Source organism: Alexandromys fortis, unplaced genomic scaffold (assembly GCF_014885135.2).
Source record: "Alexandromys fortis isolate MF-2015 unplaced genomic scaffold, M_Fortis_MF-2015_v1.1 scaffold_27, whole genome shotgun sequence".
Taxonomy (NCBI): domain Eukaryota; kingdom Metazoa; phylum Chordata; class Mammalia; order Rodentia; family Cricetidae; genus Alexandromys; species Alexandromys fortis.
The window spans coordinates 14,195,309-14,210,322 of record NW_026067952.1 but is presented as its reverse complement, the minus strand read 5'-3'; the positions used below and the strand labels follow the sequence as shown (position 1 = coordinate 14,210,322).

At 47.7% G+C, this 15,014-nt stretch overlaps 1 protein-coding gene and 1 long non-coding RNA gene across 9 annotated transcripts in view; one reads left to right on the top strand and one right to left on the bottom strand.

Annotated features, from left to right (window-relative positions):
• Positions 1–14,328, bottom strand: part of Bcl2l1 (BCL2 like 1) — a 51,124-nt gene extending 36,796 nt beyond the window's left edge. The window contains exons 1-2 of one of the 7 annotated variants that reach the window (XR_007593364.1): positions 12,990–13,856; positions 12,031–12,706 (exon numbers count right to left, since the gene is read on the bottom strand). Coding sequence is in view for 6 of the 7 variants with exons in the window: in XM_050150846.1 (XP_050006803.1) it covers positions 12,031–12,594 (564 nt within the window). In the remaining variant the exon portion in view is untranslated. Of the gene's footprint in view, positions 1–12,030; positions 12,725–12,789; positions 12,923–12,989; positions 13,857–14,070 lie in introns of those variants that run through there. The other 6 variants (XM_050150846.1, XM_050150845.1, XM_050150850.1 and 3 more) reach the window with 6 other exon arrangements.
• On the top strand, positions 3,549–12,024 carry LOC126506892 (uncharacterized). 2 transcript variants are annotated; one of them, XR_007593365.1, is made up of 3 exons: positions 3,549–4,030; positions 4,861–7,955; positions 9,999–12,024. It is a non-coding gene; the product is annotated as an uncharacterized lncRNA (long non-coding RNA). The 2 variants fall into 2 exon arrangements; XR_007593366.1 differs by having other exon boundaries at positions 3,549–7,955; positions 9,999–10,092; positions 10,929–12,024.
• Positions 14,329–15,014: the final 686 nt, after the last annotated feature.

The following is a 15,014-nucleotide window of genomic DNA, read 5'->3' as shown; positions in this document are numbered from 1 at the left end:
GGCAATTCAGCTGGCCTGGGGCCAGGTGGAAGGTGACAATGCAGACTGAGGGTGGAGGCCTTTGGGCCAAGAACTCTAATGGGTAGTGATGGTAAAAGTGGGACCATTTGGCAGAGGCCCAGGCCACCTGTAGGATGTAATCAGTGGTCTGACCTCTTCCACTTTGAGTCTACACCACCGATTTGGCACAAGCCATTCACTAAGTGTTTGGGGCCTACTCCTGATTCAGATGTATTTGCTTCCTCAGGGACTGACAATGTAGTACTACATCTAGTAGTAACAACCCTCATGTTCACTGAACAGACCCTAGCCAATCCCCTGCCGAAGCCTGGGCACTGTGCCAGGTACTCAGGATAAAATAAACCAGTTCAGGTCTGCAGAAAAAGCAACAACACAGTGGCACAAGGATAGGCTTTGGCACAAGGCATATTGTCAGACTGTGCTCTGCCTCTTAGAGGATGTGTTACTATGGAGGTCTCTGAGTCCTGGATGTACCCGCTTCACATCGGAGCACTTGTGGAGACCAAATAAGATGATATGTCAAGGGCATAAACACAGCAAGCAAGCACTCCACACACAACACCTGTTCTTATCCCTAACAACACTCGTGCATTCGCTCTCATTTATGTCTTGCTTACTCTGGTAAGGTTGGCATTATCCTCTCAGGTTTATGGATTTGAGAACTGGGTCGCTTCACATTGAAGACAAAGTCAAGCTTTGTCTACAGGTTTATTAAAAGATTAATAAAAAAAATAGTGTTTTAGTGTGGCTCTGAAATAGCTTATATGTTAACTGAGCACAGTGGCATATGAATGTAATCCCAATACTTCCCAGACAGAAGGAGGACTGCAGTAAGTTCCAAGTTAGCTTGGACTACATAGTGAAACTCTGTGTCAAACCAAAAAGGCCCCTCCCCCAATCTCCTGTGTTAAAAGACTTGGTCCTTAACACAATAGTGTTCAGAAGTAGGATCTTCTGGAAGGTGGGTGGATCATGAGGGCAGGGGCAATCAAGGGTTCACTGACTGACTGGGATCAAACCATTTTATTCAGAGACTTGAAGAGGGAGATGGGCTAAAGAGGTTTGCTCAACCTGACAATGGCAGGGCAGCTCTCCCAGACTCTTTTCATCACTAAAGAGCAGATTCAACATTTTTGTTTGTCTTGTTTTATTTTGAAGACAGGGTTTCTCTCTGTAGCCTTGGTTGTCCTGGATAGCTTTGTAGACCACACTGACTCAGACTCACAGAGATCCTCCTGCCTCTGCCTCCTGAGTGCTGAGATTAAAGGCATGCACCATCACTGCCTGGCCTGGCTCAGATTCATAACTGAAAGGACTACTGGGCAATAAAAAAAATGCTGGAGAGAAGTAAATCACGAGAGGGGGGCGGCGTACAGTGATGGGTGCATTCTTTTCCTAGTGTCCTCTCTCTTGCTTCCTTGCTGCCATGAGGTAAATAACCTCTGCTTCACCATTTGTGGGCCATAAAGTTTGCCTCCCTACTCATAAATCATGAGATAATGGAGTCAAGGGTCATGAATCAAAATCTCTGAAACAGTAAGCTAAAATAATCTTTCCATCCTTTAAACTATGTCTAGACTAGAGTATTCTGTCCCAGCGACAGAAAGCTAACACACTAACTACAATGAGCCCTGCCTGGCTTGTCTAGGAGCTGAGGAGACAAACAGATGATCACATACACCGATTCAAATGGCAAGGACACTAGCCAGTTCCAAGGTGTGAAGCACTGAGACAGACCACCAACAGAAGTCATGTAATCTTACCACCATAGTCATGGTGTTCCCATCTAAGGCATTCATTAACATTTAGTGATTAAACTAAATGAATCCAGCTTTAGAAGAGGCAGGTAGCACTAGCGACACTAGGGTAAAGGTCAGACACAAGAGCAGGGCATGGTGGGGCATGCCTATAATCTCAGGAAGAGTGGGAAAGAGGATCAGGAGGTTCAAGGTCCTCAGCAACATATAATGAATTTGAGGCCAGCCTGGAGACCCTCTCAAAAAACCACCTCCTTTCCAAACAAAATAAACTCCAGGTCAAATGGGAATCTAAGTCTGACAGGCATTTCATTCTTTAATTTCCTCCCTAGGAATAAGACTGAAAGCACCTATCTTACCTGGAAATGTGAACAAAAAGGTTTGGGACATTAGAAAACACTATCATGTACACAAAAGGAACTGTCTCTAAGCTGCAGACCGCCACAGCAGTGCAGTTTTGGAAGCTGAACACACTGAGTTGGAATCCCAGCTCTTCCTGGCGCTGGCCTGTGAGGCCTTAGCAATATCATTTTTTGTTCAGTCTTGGTTTTCTTGGCCATAAAATGAAGGTTCTACTTACTTTATAGGCTGTTTTAAGGATAAAAAGCAAACAGCCTAAGCTTTAGTAAGCCTGACCCGGTGTCAATCTGATTCTGCCCTGTACACCCCTTCAAAGCGCAGGTAGAGCATCCCTCCCAGGCCTTGCCCAGCAGTAACTGCTCCCTCAAACAAGCTGCTTCACTCCTGCGCCTCAGTTGTGAAAAGGGGCTAATAATAGTGCCTACTTCATCGAGTGTTGCCGTAAGAATGGAATCAATTAGTACTTGTAGCACACACTGAACAATGCCTGGCATAGAGTAAGCATTCAATAAATGTTAGGTGCTATTAATAGCAATGTTAACAATAATATTAATCACCAAGCGGAATTAGAGGGAGGGGCTTAGTGCTGGGACATGGGCATCCCATGGAATAATCCCACAGAAGTGCAGGGACATCTGTCTGTAGACAAGCTGTCAGCCTGTGGGAGAGTCTTCTGTGAAAAGGGCATGTGCCTGGGCTCCTAAGTCCCAGTCCCACTGACCAGGGGCCAGCCTCTGGGAAGGCACGTCAGGTTCCTCAGAAGGGACACTGTGTTCCCAGTGGTTGTGTTCCAGGCGCTGCCTGACTCTGACTAGGGGAACAAAGGCACATGTGTGTGGCCAGGGTGGAGGGAGGGGAATGTTTCCCTTGCAAGAGTTGGAACAAAGGATCTGAGGCATAGTTGAGTGCATTCCAATCTCCTCCCAAGCCAGTTCCCATTCCTCAGATGACTGTCCAACAAGGTTCGCAACCTTCCAGCTTCCTCCTGAAAGGTGACTTGGGAAGGGGTGGCAAGCCCTGTCACTCAACACTGACATCAATCTCCAAGAGACAGGATTTTAAGTGCAGAACTGTTGATACCTGTCTTAGAAATCTCTGTCCTATTCTGAGTGGGTAGAACCCCCTGGGAGAAGTCAGTTCATGAATGACACAGGGTATTCCAAGTGACAGCTTTAATGCCCCTCTAAGGAATGTTAGAAGTGACGAAGTTAAGGAGACAAGCCAGGAGTTCCTTCAGACTGACCCACAGCCTAGCATCAGTGACAGAATACCAGAAAGGCACACCCCCAGTCCTAAGGGAAGAGGGCAGGCTGGAGGGAGAGACCTGGAGAAGGGGGGGAGGGAATGAGAGCAGAGAAAGTGACTGAAAGAGGAAAGGGAGGGGCAAACAAAAAGTAGGGGGGGGCACACCTCTTGGGACATTACTTTCCAGTTTCCACACTCTGCGGCAGGAATCCAGCTGCTGGGCCGGGACAGGAAGCAGTCTATGGAAGTCATTGCAATGGCATTTCCTGAAGAGCACGAGAAAAAGCTCCAGTTCCGAGGGGAGCTCTGCTTTCTATCCAGAGAACTCCGAAGCTTAAAGCCAGAGTAGGCCTGGCCTGAGACTCACTGGGGATAAAAGTAAGCAGCACAAGGTCCCAAAGGTGGCTTCTCTCTATGAAAACAGAGACTGAAGGAGCCCAAGCATCATGGCAGTACCATCTGGATGACTGTGGCCATTCTGAGCACTTTAGGCCAACAACTGCCTTTCTTAACCTTCCAACAAGTCCAGGGCACATAGCAGGTGACTAGTGAAGCCACTACATCTCTGGGCCTGCCTGCTCCTGTGACAAGGAGACGGCACTATCCCGATCACCAATCTGCATGGCTAAAGGTATCACAAAGACAAGGTAGATATGCCAAGTACTTTGTAAATTGGAATGTGTGCATGGAGTCCTACCTATCTTGTGGGGAAGTGACAAGTTACTGTGATGATAGTGTGTGCTGGACAGGAAAGAGTCAGCCTAAAGTAACATTTTGGAATAGCATTCTTGGTAAAATCTATGATAGGGTTGCAGGCCTGTGAAAATCAGAATGTCAATTTCAAAATCCCATTCTGAGGGGCTAAAGTCTGGGGCTAAAATGATTTGGTGACACATTGAATATGTACAGTTAAGAGAATATGTCTGGATCTGTACCCTAAGACCATGGAGATGTTGCATCACCAGGGCACATATACACTAGAGCTCATACTGTGACAGAAGGCTGCCATGAGAATGCGCTAATGGGTGACTATAAAGAAAAGGGAGAATGGGTACTTTGAGAATGAGCCAAGAGTTCCATGGTACACATAATAAAAAATATTACATCAACATGGAGTTAGGCCCTCCATATTACCGGCATACCCCAATGTTTTATCATTGTGCTCAAGATTCAGGAAGGTCAAAAGAGATAGGGTGAGTTAGGATTTTAACTCAGACAAGCTGCAGTTTTTCAGACAGAAACAGAGAAGAATAAAGGAGGGCCATCTGTAAAGTGTATTTGAAGAGAAGTATTTCTGAAAAGAGAGAGTTTGGTCATTTATTTGAGCATGGGTTTAATTACTCTAAAGTCCAGGCTGGCCTTAAATTCAAGATGTAGTCTGGACTATTCTCAGATCCAAAGCAATCTTTTTGCTCAACCTCCCAAATGCTCAGATTATAGCCATGCACCACAATGTCCAGCCTAACAATTTTTTCAGTCCTCATTTTATCTAGATTCTCCAAACAGTAAAAACAACATGGCTTCCAATGTGGCTAGCTGCACCAGCCAATACACCGTGCGCAAAGCTGGTCTCCTCTTGAGTCTCCTCTCATGATCTCTACAGCCATTTAAAGCTAAGAAGTCTTTCCACCCGCCAGTGGCACCAGCTTCTTCTCAAAGTGAACACCTGCTTCTACCCTTACAGAACTCTGATCATCACTTCCCTGCTCTAAACCTACTCTTGACGTCTCTTATTCCAGACCAAAGCCTCAAACTGCCTTGTAATGTTCTATGTGCTCAGCAGCCAGCCCCCACCTCCCCTCAGTTTTCATCTCCTTGATAGAGGGCAAAAACAAAATAAAACAAAAAAATCTCTCTGTTCCCTGCTGCTTAAGCCAATCTGACCTCTGCCATTCCTGAAAATGCCGAGCATCTCTCCTCCTCAGTACACTCTTCTGCTTGAAAAGCTCACTATATGAGCCAGCTAGGCGGTGGTGCCTCATGCCTTTAATCCCAACACTCAGGAGATAGAGGCAGGCGGATCTCTGTGAGTTCGATGCCAGTCTGGTCTACAAGAGCTAGTTCCAGGACAGGCTCCAAAGCTACAGAGAAACCCTGTCTCAAAACAAACAAACACCCTTGCTATATGGACCCACATAGTGAGCCATCTCCTATCCTTCAGATCTTCTCAAATACCACCTCCAGGTAACATCCTTTGTTGGAGATCTAGAAACAGTATTCCAAGAACATGCCTGTGGGAGACCAGAACGTGTGTGTGTGTGTGTGTGTGTGTGTGTGTGTGTGTGTGTATTTGGCATACTTGAAGCTGCTTAGTCAAAGAAATCCACACTCAGAGACACACAGGAGTAACCTTGAAATGCTGTTTTCTATAAAAGAAGCATCTATAAAGAAACTTATAAAAGTATTTGTAGGCCGGGCGGTGATGGCGCGTGCTTTTTTAAAAAAAAAAAAAAAAAAAGTGCTTTTAATCCCAGCACTGGGAGGCAGAGGCAGGCAGATCTTTGTGAGTTCAAGGCCAGCCTGGTCTACAAGAGCTAGTTCCAGGACTGGCTCTAAAGCTACAGAGAAACCCTGTCTCAAAAAAAATTAAAAAAAAAGTATTTGTATCAGTTGTTGGTCTGTTCTACAGATCCTATTACCTGAGATGCTTTATCTGAACAGCAAAATATTTACTCTTGATAATTTGCAGTCAAGCCTCTTAAAATGTGGATGGTCACCATAATAATCCCAAAGCCCTATTCCTCCCTTCCATTTATTTATTTATTGACTTATTGGTTTGAGACAGGGTCTCACCATGTCACCCTATTGGCCTCAAACTCGAAGATCTGCCCATCTCTGCCTCCTGGGTGCTGGGATTAAAGGCGTGTGCAACCACACTCGGCCTCCTGTTCCTTTCTGTAGTTCAGGACGCTAAACCTCAATCATGCATCTAACCATTACTTGACATTGGTTCCTGTGCACACATGGGTTATCAAAATATTTGTTTTTTTTCTCCTCTTAATTTGTCTTATGTCAAGATAATTCATATTCTAGCCAAAGAAACGACAGATGAGGGCTGAGCTTTTTTCATTTTCCTACATCTTGGCTGTTCATTTTTTTGATCACTTTTTATTTTATTTCTTTAATATTTATTTATTTATCTATTTATTATGTATACAATATTCTGTCTGTGTGTATGTCTGCAGACCAGAAGAGGGCACCAGACCTCATTACAGATGGTTGTGAGCCACCATGTGGTTGCCGGGAATTGAACTCAGGACCTCTGGAAGAGCAGACAATGCTCTTAACCACTGAGCCATCTCTCCAGCCCTTTTGATCACTCTTTAAATTTAATTTATTTACTCATTTATTTACTGGGGGAGAAGTACACCATAGACATATACAGAGGTCAGAATACAACCTGCAGAAGATAGTTCTTCCCTTCCACCAAGTGGGAATCAGGGATCTAACTCAGGACATCAGGCTTGACAGCATGTACCTTTATAAGCTAAACCACCTTGCCAGGCCCTTTGATCAACCTTTTTAAAGTGCCATCCCATCCTGCCTTGCTAGGCATTCTCTATAAACCAATCTTATTTTCTTCAAAGTACCTACTATCAGCTGATGCATAACACACACACAAATACTGGAAACTAAACTTGGGTCTTCTGTTTTAAGAGTTCTTAAAACACTGAGCCATTTCTCCAGTCCCCAGACCATATAATATCATGGAACTGCTGTGGTATACACCGTCCATCATTGACAAAAATGTCGCTATACAATTATGTGTATGTATGTGTGTATTCACTTTAGCTTGCATACATATGCACATACATATGGAGGTCAGAGGCTAACCCTGGATATTGTTCCTCAGGAGCTATCTACCTCATTGGCCTGGAACTCATTCGTCAGACAAGGGTGGCAGGCCAGCAGGCTCCAGAAATCCCCTTGTCTCTGCCTTACAGCTTTGGGATTGAGTGCACACCACTGTGCTTGGCATTTTCTTTTTCTTTTCTTTCTTTCTTTTTTTCTTTTTAAAAAAAAATGGATTTTGGTGATCAAACTCTGATTCTTTTTGTTGTTGTTTTCCAAGATAGAGTTTTTCTGTAAACAGCTCTGGCCAGGCTGGCCTTGAACTCACAAAGATCCCCCTGCCTCTGCCTCCCAAGCCCCGGGATTAAAGGTATGTGCCAAATTCAGATTCTTATGCTAGCATAGCAAAGCATTTTAAGACTGAGCCCAGTCTTAAAATCTAGAAATGTAGATTTGTCTGTCTAACAGAATGAGCCTCAATAGAGGCAAAAACTTAGTTTTGTTTTTTTCTCAGTACCTAGCAGAGTGTGGGGGGGGGCTCAATAATGGTAGAAGAGGTTCCCCCCATTATTACTCTGACTTGATTAGGTCCTTTCTTCAGATACTCAATATCTCTTTCAGAGGTGACTACTGCGCTCAAGATTAGTGCTCTGGGCTGAGATGACCAATGTAAGCAAGATTTGGACTCTGAGAGTACAGCTGTTATAAATGCCTGCACCAATTTAAACTACCAGTTCCTTCTTTTCCCTTATGCAAAGGGCTGGGGATCATATATAAATGGTGAGTATCAAGCTGGTGGCAATTCATCTGGGCCTTTTCTTCCCTAGGTGAAACAAAGGCTCAGGGGACTGTCTATCACTAGATGCCCAATGGGAGTGGGGAAGACAGACTGTGGACTGCAGGGACAATAGAGGTTCCAGAGCTTCCTTCAAGAAAAGAGGATCCTGCAGATTTAGGCTGGAGGCTGGGAAGGGGGGCAAAGATCTTGATAGACGAAGGTTGTTGAAGATGGTCTTTCTGTTGAAGAGCATTTCGCTGGAGATTACCCTTAAATCTAAGCACACTAAATCTAGACACAGCAACAAGTGCAAAGCAAGCCTGGTGATGGCAGGCTAATGGCTGGGGAAAAACTAAGAGGTTGGGTACAGGAGAAAGATACCCAAGTCCACTGGCCTTAGGACAAAAGTCTGTTGGGAGAAGGGGTCGGCTCACAACACGGCTCCACACAGCCCAAACAAAATTGGTGGTTACCCACAAGAAAGTCAAGAAACTCCTCCAGGTTCCACTGGGGCCCCCTGAAAACTACCTGGGTAATTTTCAGGCAGAAAATGAAGAGTTCCATGTGGCTGCTGGGGATATTGCTTTAGGGAGTCTGGAAAATCCTGTGATGGCAAAAGAGTTTTAACAATCACCTAAAAAAGGACACCAAGAAGAAGTGGGTGTTCCAAGGGGGAGCCCCTGAGACACTTCTACTTCATTTGAAGACCTGAATGAGATTACTAAAAATTTCTGTGTTGGGATTTCTGATGGGACTTCCCCCAAGAAAACCACAGAACTGCCAAATTTGCAAATGGAGCTGAGGTGCTTCAATTAAGCAAATATCTGTATCTGTGTTGCGATGAAGAAGTCAGAATAGGTAAGAAGAGATCTGCAGCTTGGGAATGGTCAAACTAGGTTTTCTCCTGGCTATGGCTCATTCCGTGCTCCTAACAATGATGTTTTCATTGAGCAAAAGGAAATCTCCAGAACTGCCTATACCAAAGTGACATGGCCCATCTGGGGCCTTATCCCACACTCAAAGTGAAACCCCACCCCCAAACAGTTTCATCTACTGGGGGCTAGGTCCCAGTGAACTGGCTTAGTTTCTTAAGAAGTAACTCCAGGGGGCAAAGTTCAGAACCTTAAGGGAGAAGCTTACTCTGGAGAAGTGCGTCCACCCTTTGTCCACCCTACAATTAAGGTTAGGGAAGGGCTTTTATTCAGGCAGCTGGGTATCATTACTCCATTTTACAGGTGGAAAAGACAGAAGACACAGACAACAGGTTCAGCATTTTGCTAAGTGAGTCAGGCAGCAGTATGGCCAGAGGCTTGAGTTCCAATCCTTAGGGCATCACCCCACAATTAACAGAGACTCTGGGGCAGGCCATCTCCCTGCACACACAATCTGAGGTTCCCACATATTAGGGAACCTGCTACTGATGATAAAGGCACTGTTCTCAGATGCCTGAACAACGCCACAACTGCAGCATGGAAAGAGCACCTTCTACAGGCATGTTTTCCTCAGCCCTGGTTTTCTATGCTAGTCTGTCTGGATTATTACTTCCTGAACAAGGTATGGATGGAAAGGGTTTAGACTCTGAAATGAGGCCAATTTCAATTTAAATTTTTCACTCAGACACTTAGTTGGCTGAGAGACATTTAACCTTGGAAAGTTACTGTGTGGAACATATGAATGACCATGTATTTCCAAGATAGAGAGATAGTATCTAGTATCTAGCTTAAGCTAACGCCTAGCACACTGCTTGACCTATAGTAGCTGCTCGGGAAATTGGCTACATTAAATAAAGGATAAAACAATGCTGGAAACACGAGAGGTACTCCAAGTACTCAGGAAAGGCTGAGTTTTCTGCTAAATTCAGAGCATACCCTTGGTGAACCGCTTGAACTCTATGACCTCCAAGCTGCAGCCCCAGGAAAATCTGGGGGTACCACTGCAGCAGCATCTGTGCAGCTCAGAGGGCATACCCAAGAGGAAATGGGCAGGTATCTTCCACCAAGGCTCAAGTGACGCTGAGTGGAATGTTCTTTACCCCCTGGTCTCAGGAGAAGAATGCATGCCCAGAAATGGCTCTGCCATAACCGGCTCTTCTACACACATTCTCTCTTTGCTCATCAAGCAGAAGTGGCAAGTTACCAGGTATGCTGCCCAACAGGCTCTGGAGACTCTTGAGTGAAGAGACGGGGGTGGGTGGGATTTTAATCAATGAGAGCTAATGAACCTGCCCCAAGCTGCTGCCTTAGATGGGTTTAGCATTTTTCCAGGTGACTGGAACATTACATGCAATATGGGGCAGCTGGCAATTCTCAGGTTCCAGTAGCCTCTGCAGAGGTTGGCTGCCCTAGCAGGTACCTCTTCCATCTGCCTACCGTTTACAGCTGGCAAGAGCCTACCTGGTATTAGGACCACTAAAGACAGTTAGCAAGTGATAGAGTCAAGAGCCCAGGTTTACTTGGAGGTGCTTCAGAGGGTGTGTCTGAAGGGTTGGAATCCTGCCCCTCCTGTAATCAGCTGAACAAATATTTGCCCCCAAAGAGAATCAAAGCAAGAGAGAATGAATAGAAGAGGTCACTGCACAAACCAACAGGAACTATTTAATCATTTATCTCCCCAGGGAGTTCATTTACAGACTGGCTTTCGAGTCTGGCAATCCTTAGCTCAAGGGAGCCCACCTTTACCTCAGTCAACTCTACCCTGCTCATCTGACCTCTACTGACGACAAGTGACCTCTTTGCCTTTACAAGAGCTACTGGAGGGGAAGAGTGGGGGTGAAGTTTCAAAGAAATGGGAAACTAGAGACAGGATGGGGTTTCAGGGCAAACCCAGAAGGTCTCTTGCTCAGTGGTAAAAGCGAAGTGCTTGCCCCGCCCTAGGCCCAGCCTATGGGCAACTGAATTCTTGACATTCCCGAGTCCATGGTGCGTGGCCCCTTCCACCTCACTTCCTTCAATGGATGGCTTGCTTATTTTCCACAGCTTGTCCATTTTTGACATATTCTGAGGGATCAGAATACTTCTCATAAGCCCCGAGCTCCCCTATTCGGGAATGGAGTCACGATGAAGGTGAAGACTGCCTACTACAGTGGCTACTGGTAAGGAAGCTCTCACCTCCACACCACCTCATTAGGTGGGAGCAGAAGGATTCTTTGGAGTAGGCACTCACTGGCGTGAGCCTCTGCTCACATTATCTCTAAGAGTCACAAAACTCTGTTAAGCAAGGAGAGCTTGCCACATTTTTTGTGTGTTAGAAACTAAGGCTCCAGAAGGTAAACCAACCAGTCCAAGGTCACATGGCTAGTTAAGTGACAGGGCCAGGACGCACACCCACATCCAGTCTGTCACCAAATCTTAATTTCCTATGGAGCCTCACAGACCCGGTTTGTGCTCTGCCAGCAAACAGCGTTCCAGTAAAGAGGCCCGACGGCCCTGACCAGAAAAGCAATAGAAAGAGCAGCTGGAGATCCCCAACCGACCCTGGGCAGTGAGGTGCAAAGTCCTGGGGCTCACTATATGACACAGCAAGAGCGCCCAAACAAGCCAGCCACGCAGAAAGCTGCGTACTTTGGGGAAATGAACTTAGGGGCACAGAACAAACACAGCTGGCACAGACCACCCTTCTCCAAAATCAAATAATCCTCAGTCACCCAAGTCAGTGGGGGCTCCTGCCTGGGCAAGTGGTCTAAGTACCATGCACGCAGGTATACAGGGACCTGAGGGTACCAGCTCTTCCGGTTCCCCAGGTATTGTGTTCCTCACTCCCAGCCAAGGTGACCCATTCTGCGAGAGCCAGCAGAAGGCAGGGAGAACTTGCCACTCTCACAGGTTTTCAGCTAAGTAAACACAGGCTATGTTTTTCTTTGCTGAGAAACTGGAACAAACTATGAAACTCTGGGGCCACAAGCATAGCCAGAAGGAAAGATGCAGATCTCTCGAAGTTAACCTCTTGTGTTGAAACAGAGCCAGGCAGCTTTCCTGAACAATCAACATCCTCAACAACCATGCCATGCAACAGAAAAGGGACCAACAAGAACATTTGGGGCTCTCCAAAGAAGAGACAGACAAGGGGCGTGGTTCTTACCCAGCCGCCGTTGTCCTGGATCCAAGGCTCTAGGTGGTCATTCAGATAGGTGGCCATCCAACTTGCGATCCGACTCACCAATACCTGCATCTCCTTGTCTACGCTTTCCACACACAGGGCTCCACCGAAGGAGAAAAAGGCCACGATGCGACCCCAGTTTACCCCATCCCGGAAGAGTTCATTCACTACCTGCTCAAAGCTTTGATATGCTGTCCCTGGGGTTATATGAAGCTGCGATGTTAGATCACTGAACGCCCGCCGGTACCGCAGTTCAAACTCATCGCCAGCCTCTCTTAGCGCTTGCTTCACTGCTGCCATGGGGATCACCTCCCGGGCGTCCAAACTGCTGCTGTGGCCAGTGGCTCCATTTACCGCGGGGCTATCCGCCAGGTGCCAGGATGGGTTGCCATTGATGGCACTGGGGGTCTCCCTCTCTGATTCAGGTCCTTCTGGGGCCTCAGTCCTGTTCTCTTCGACATCACTAAACTGACTCCAGCTGTATCCCTTCTGGGAAAGCTTGTAGGAGAGAAAGTCAACCACCAGCTCCCGGTTGCTCTGAGACATTTTTATAATAGAGATGGGCTCAACCAGTCCATTGTCCAAAACACCTGCTCACTCACTGGGTCTGCTCTGTGTTTAGCGACTCTCTTCCAGGATCCAAAGCCAGGATAAGGTTCTGAAGAGAGAGAAAGAGCTTCAGGAGAAAAATTTAATATGCATGTCATTTACCTTACAATATCCCATTCCTCCTCCAGGTACCAGAATTGGTTTCTTTGTGGCTCTTATGAAGGTCTGAGTCCAGGTTCTAAGGGACTTCAATGAAGTCAAATTGAAAGGACCAGCAAGCTTTGAATTGTCTCATCAGCCTCTTTTTACTACAACCACCCACCCCTTTTTCTCCGAAATGCCTTCCTCAAAAAGTCACCCCCATTGGCAGCCTCCCCCCCCCCACCACCTACATTCAAATCTATCTCCGGCGACAGCAAGCAGGTGCAGCCCCCGGAAGATCTTTTGTATCATAGGTCGGGAGGAGGTGGTGGCTGGGTTGCCGGTAACTCTGCCTGCCTCGCGGCGGCTGGCAAAAAAAAAAAAAAAACCAGCCCCGGCCGGAGGGATCATGCGACCTGGTAGGCAGCCCAGAAGGCGACACAGGAATTGTGAAGCTTAGGAACCTGCCCCCTGGCTTGCTTCCTCCATCGCCCAGACCGAGGGCGGCCTCTCTCTCTCCCTCTCTCTGCTCCGCAGCCTCCAGCCACCCGAGAGCCCAACCCCCTCGCTCTAGCACGCCCCTTGGCTCTCCGCCTCCTACTGGGAGCCAGGAGAACTCTCCCGGAGGTGTGGGTTTAGTGTAATCCCCCCCCTTCTTTCTTTCTCTCTTTCTCTCTCTCTCTCTTTCTATTTAAGTGCCCTTTTAAGGTACTTAAGCACGGAAGGGGGAAACGGCGTCTGATCTGCGACCTGATTTCGGAAAGCCCACCCCCGGGCCTTTCCGAGCGACTGTATTCTGGAGACCCCCCACAAACACCGCTGGTTGTCTTTGAATTCCCCAAAGGCCCTGGACATGGCGTTGGGGGACTGCCAGGTCCTCCATTCCGCGCCCGGACACAATGGCCGCCGGCACCCCGTACAAAGACGGGGTGAGAGGGAGGCGCTGCTCCCCGCCACCGGCCAGGAAGAAGAGTCGAGGCCCCCAAAGCGGAGACCTCGTTTTCCTGGGGCCCGGCCCAAGGCGGCCTCTTGGAGCCCCCTGCAGGGCGCGAGGGAGGGAGGCTGCTAACGCGTAGGAGCCCCGGGTGGGTGGGCTGAGGCCTCGCTTACAGCTCGCGCTCCCCTAGGCCGGGTACACGCCGAGCCACCGCCCCGTTGCTAGGCAACTGCCCTCCCTCAGGGGCGCCCCCTAGACCTCTCTGGAAGGAGGGGTCTCGCCCCCGCGGCCCGCCCCAGCGTAGCCAATCTGCGAGTCGGATCGGCACGGAAGCGGGACGGCAAAGGCTCCCATTGGGCGCAGCGCCTGTCAAGCACAGGAGGCGGCGCTCTCACCTGCGAGCCCAAAGAGCCGTGGGGGGCCACATCCCCCCTTCATCGGCCCGGTGGCTTCCCGACGCGAGGGCGCTTCGCGGCCGAGTTGTACGCCGCGGACTTGGGCCGGCCTACCTGGCTGACTGTTCGCACCGTGTCTCCCGGAGAAGCCGGCCTCAGTTTCCCCTGAAGAGACCGGGGGAACTTGCAAGCGCAGTCACTTCCGGTGCCGCGGCAGCGCGCGCGAGCCCGAGACGCAAGAGGAGTGCGCGCCAGGAGGGACTGGCGTCGAGACGTGGGGAAGAGCGCCCTCTGGCGAGATATTGGAGGAGTCGCAGATGTATAGAACGTTTATCGGTTCTTATTTAATCTAGTTCCTTTATCCGTCCGTTTGTACTCAGAAAAAGCATTTTTTTCTAGGTGTCCAACAATGGGCAGGTTTCTCAACTTTTGTATATTTTCTTAAACTGTAAAATAGGTAACGATATTGGCCTCTCATTGAGTGTGTATCAGTTACCACGTGAAAAGCCTGGAGAATAGAAAACAGTTCATTTGGATTGTTGGAGAGATAGTTATGAACAAGGCAAGACAGGGTCTTTGTTTTCATCATACAAAGGGCGGAGACAGTGACCAACAAGGTAATCGCTAATACCTTGAAAACAAACAAACAAACAAACCAATCTTGGCATCTTGATAATGATGGGAAAGCGTCAGTTACTTAAGAGTGAGTAACTCTTAAGTCCAAAAATGTGAAGCTCGGCTCTGGCTGGCTAGTGCAGTAGGAAGGTTTCAGTCTAAACTGGCTTCAAGCTATATAGCCCAGGACAACCCTACTTTCTAAGCCGCTGTTTCACTATTATACTCAGTTTATGTGTTTCTGAGGATTGAACCCAGAACTCTGTGCATACCAGGCAGGCATTCTACCAAATGGTCTATAGCACACCCCCGCCCCCCAGCTCAGGTTT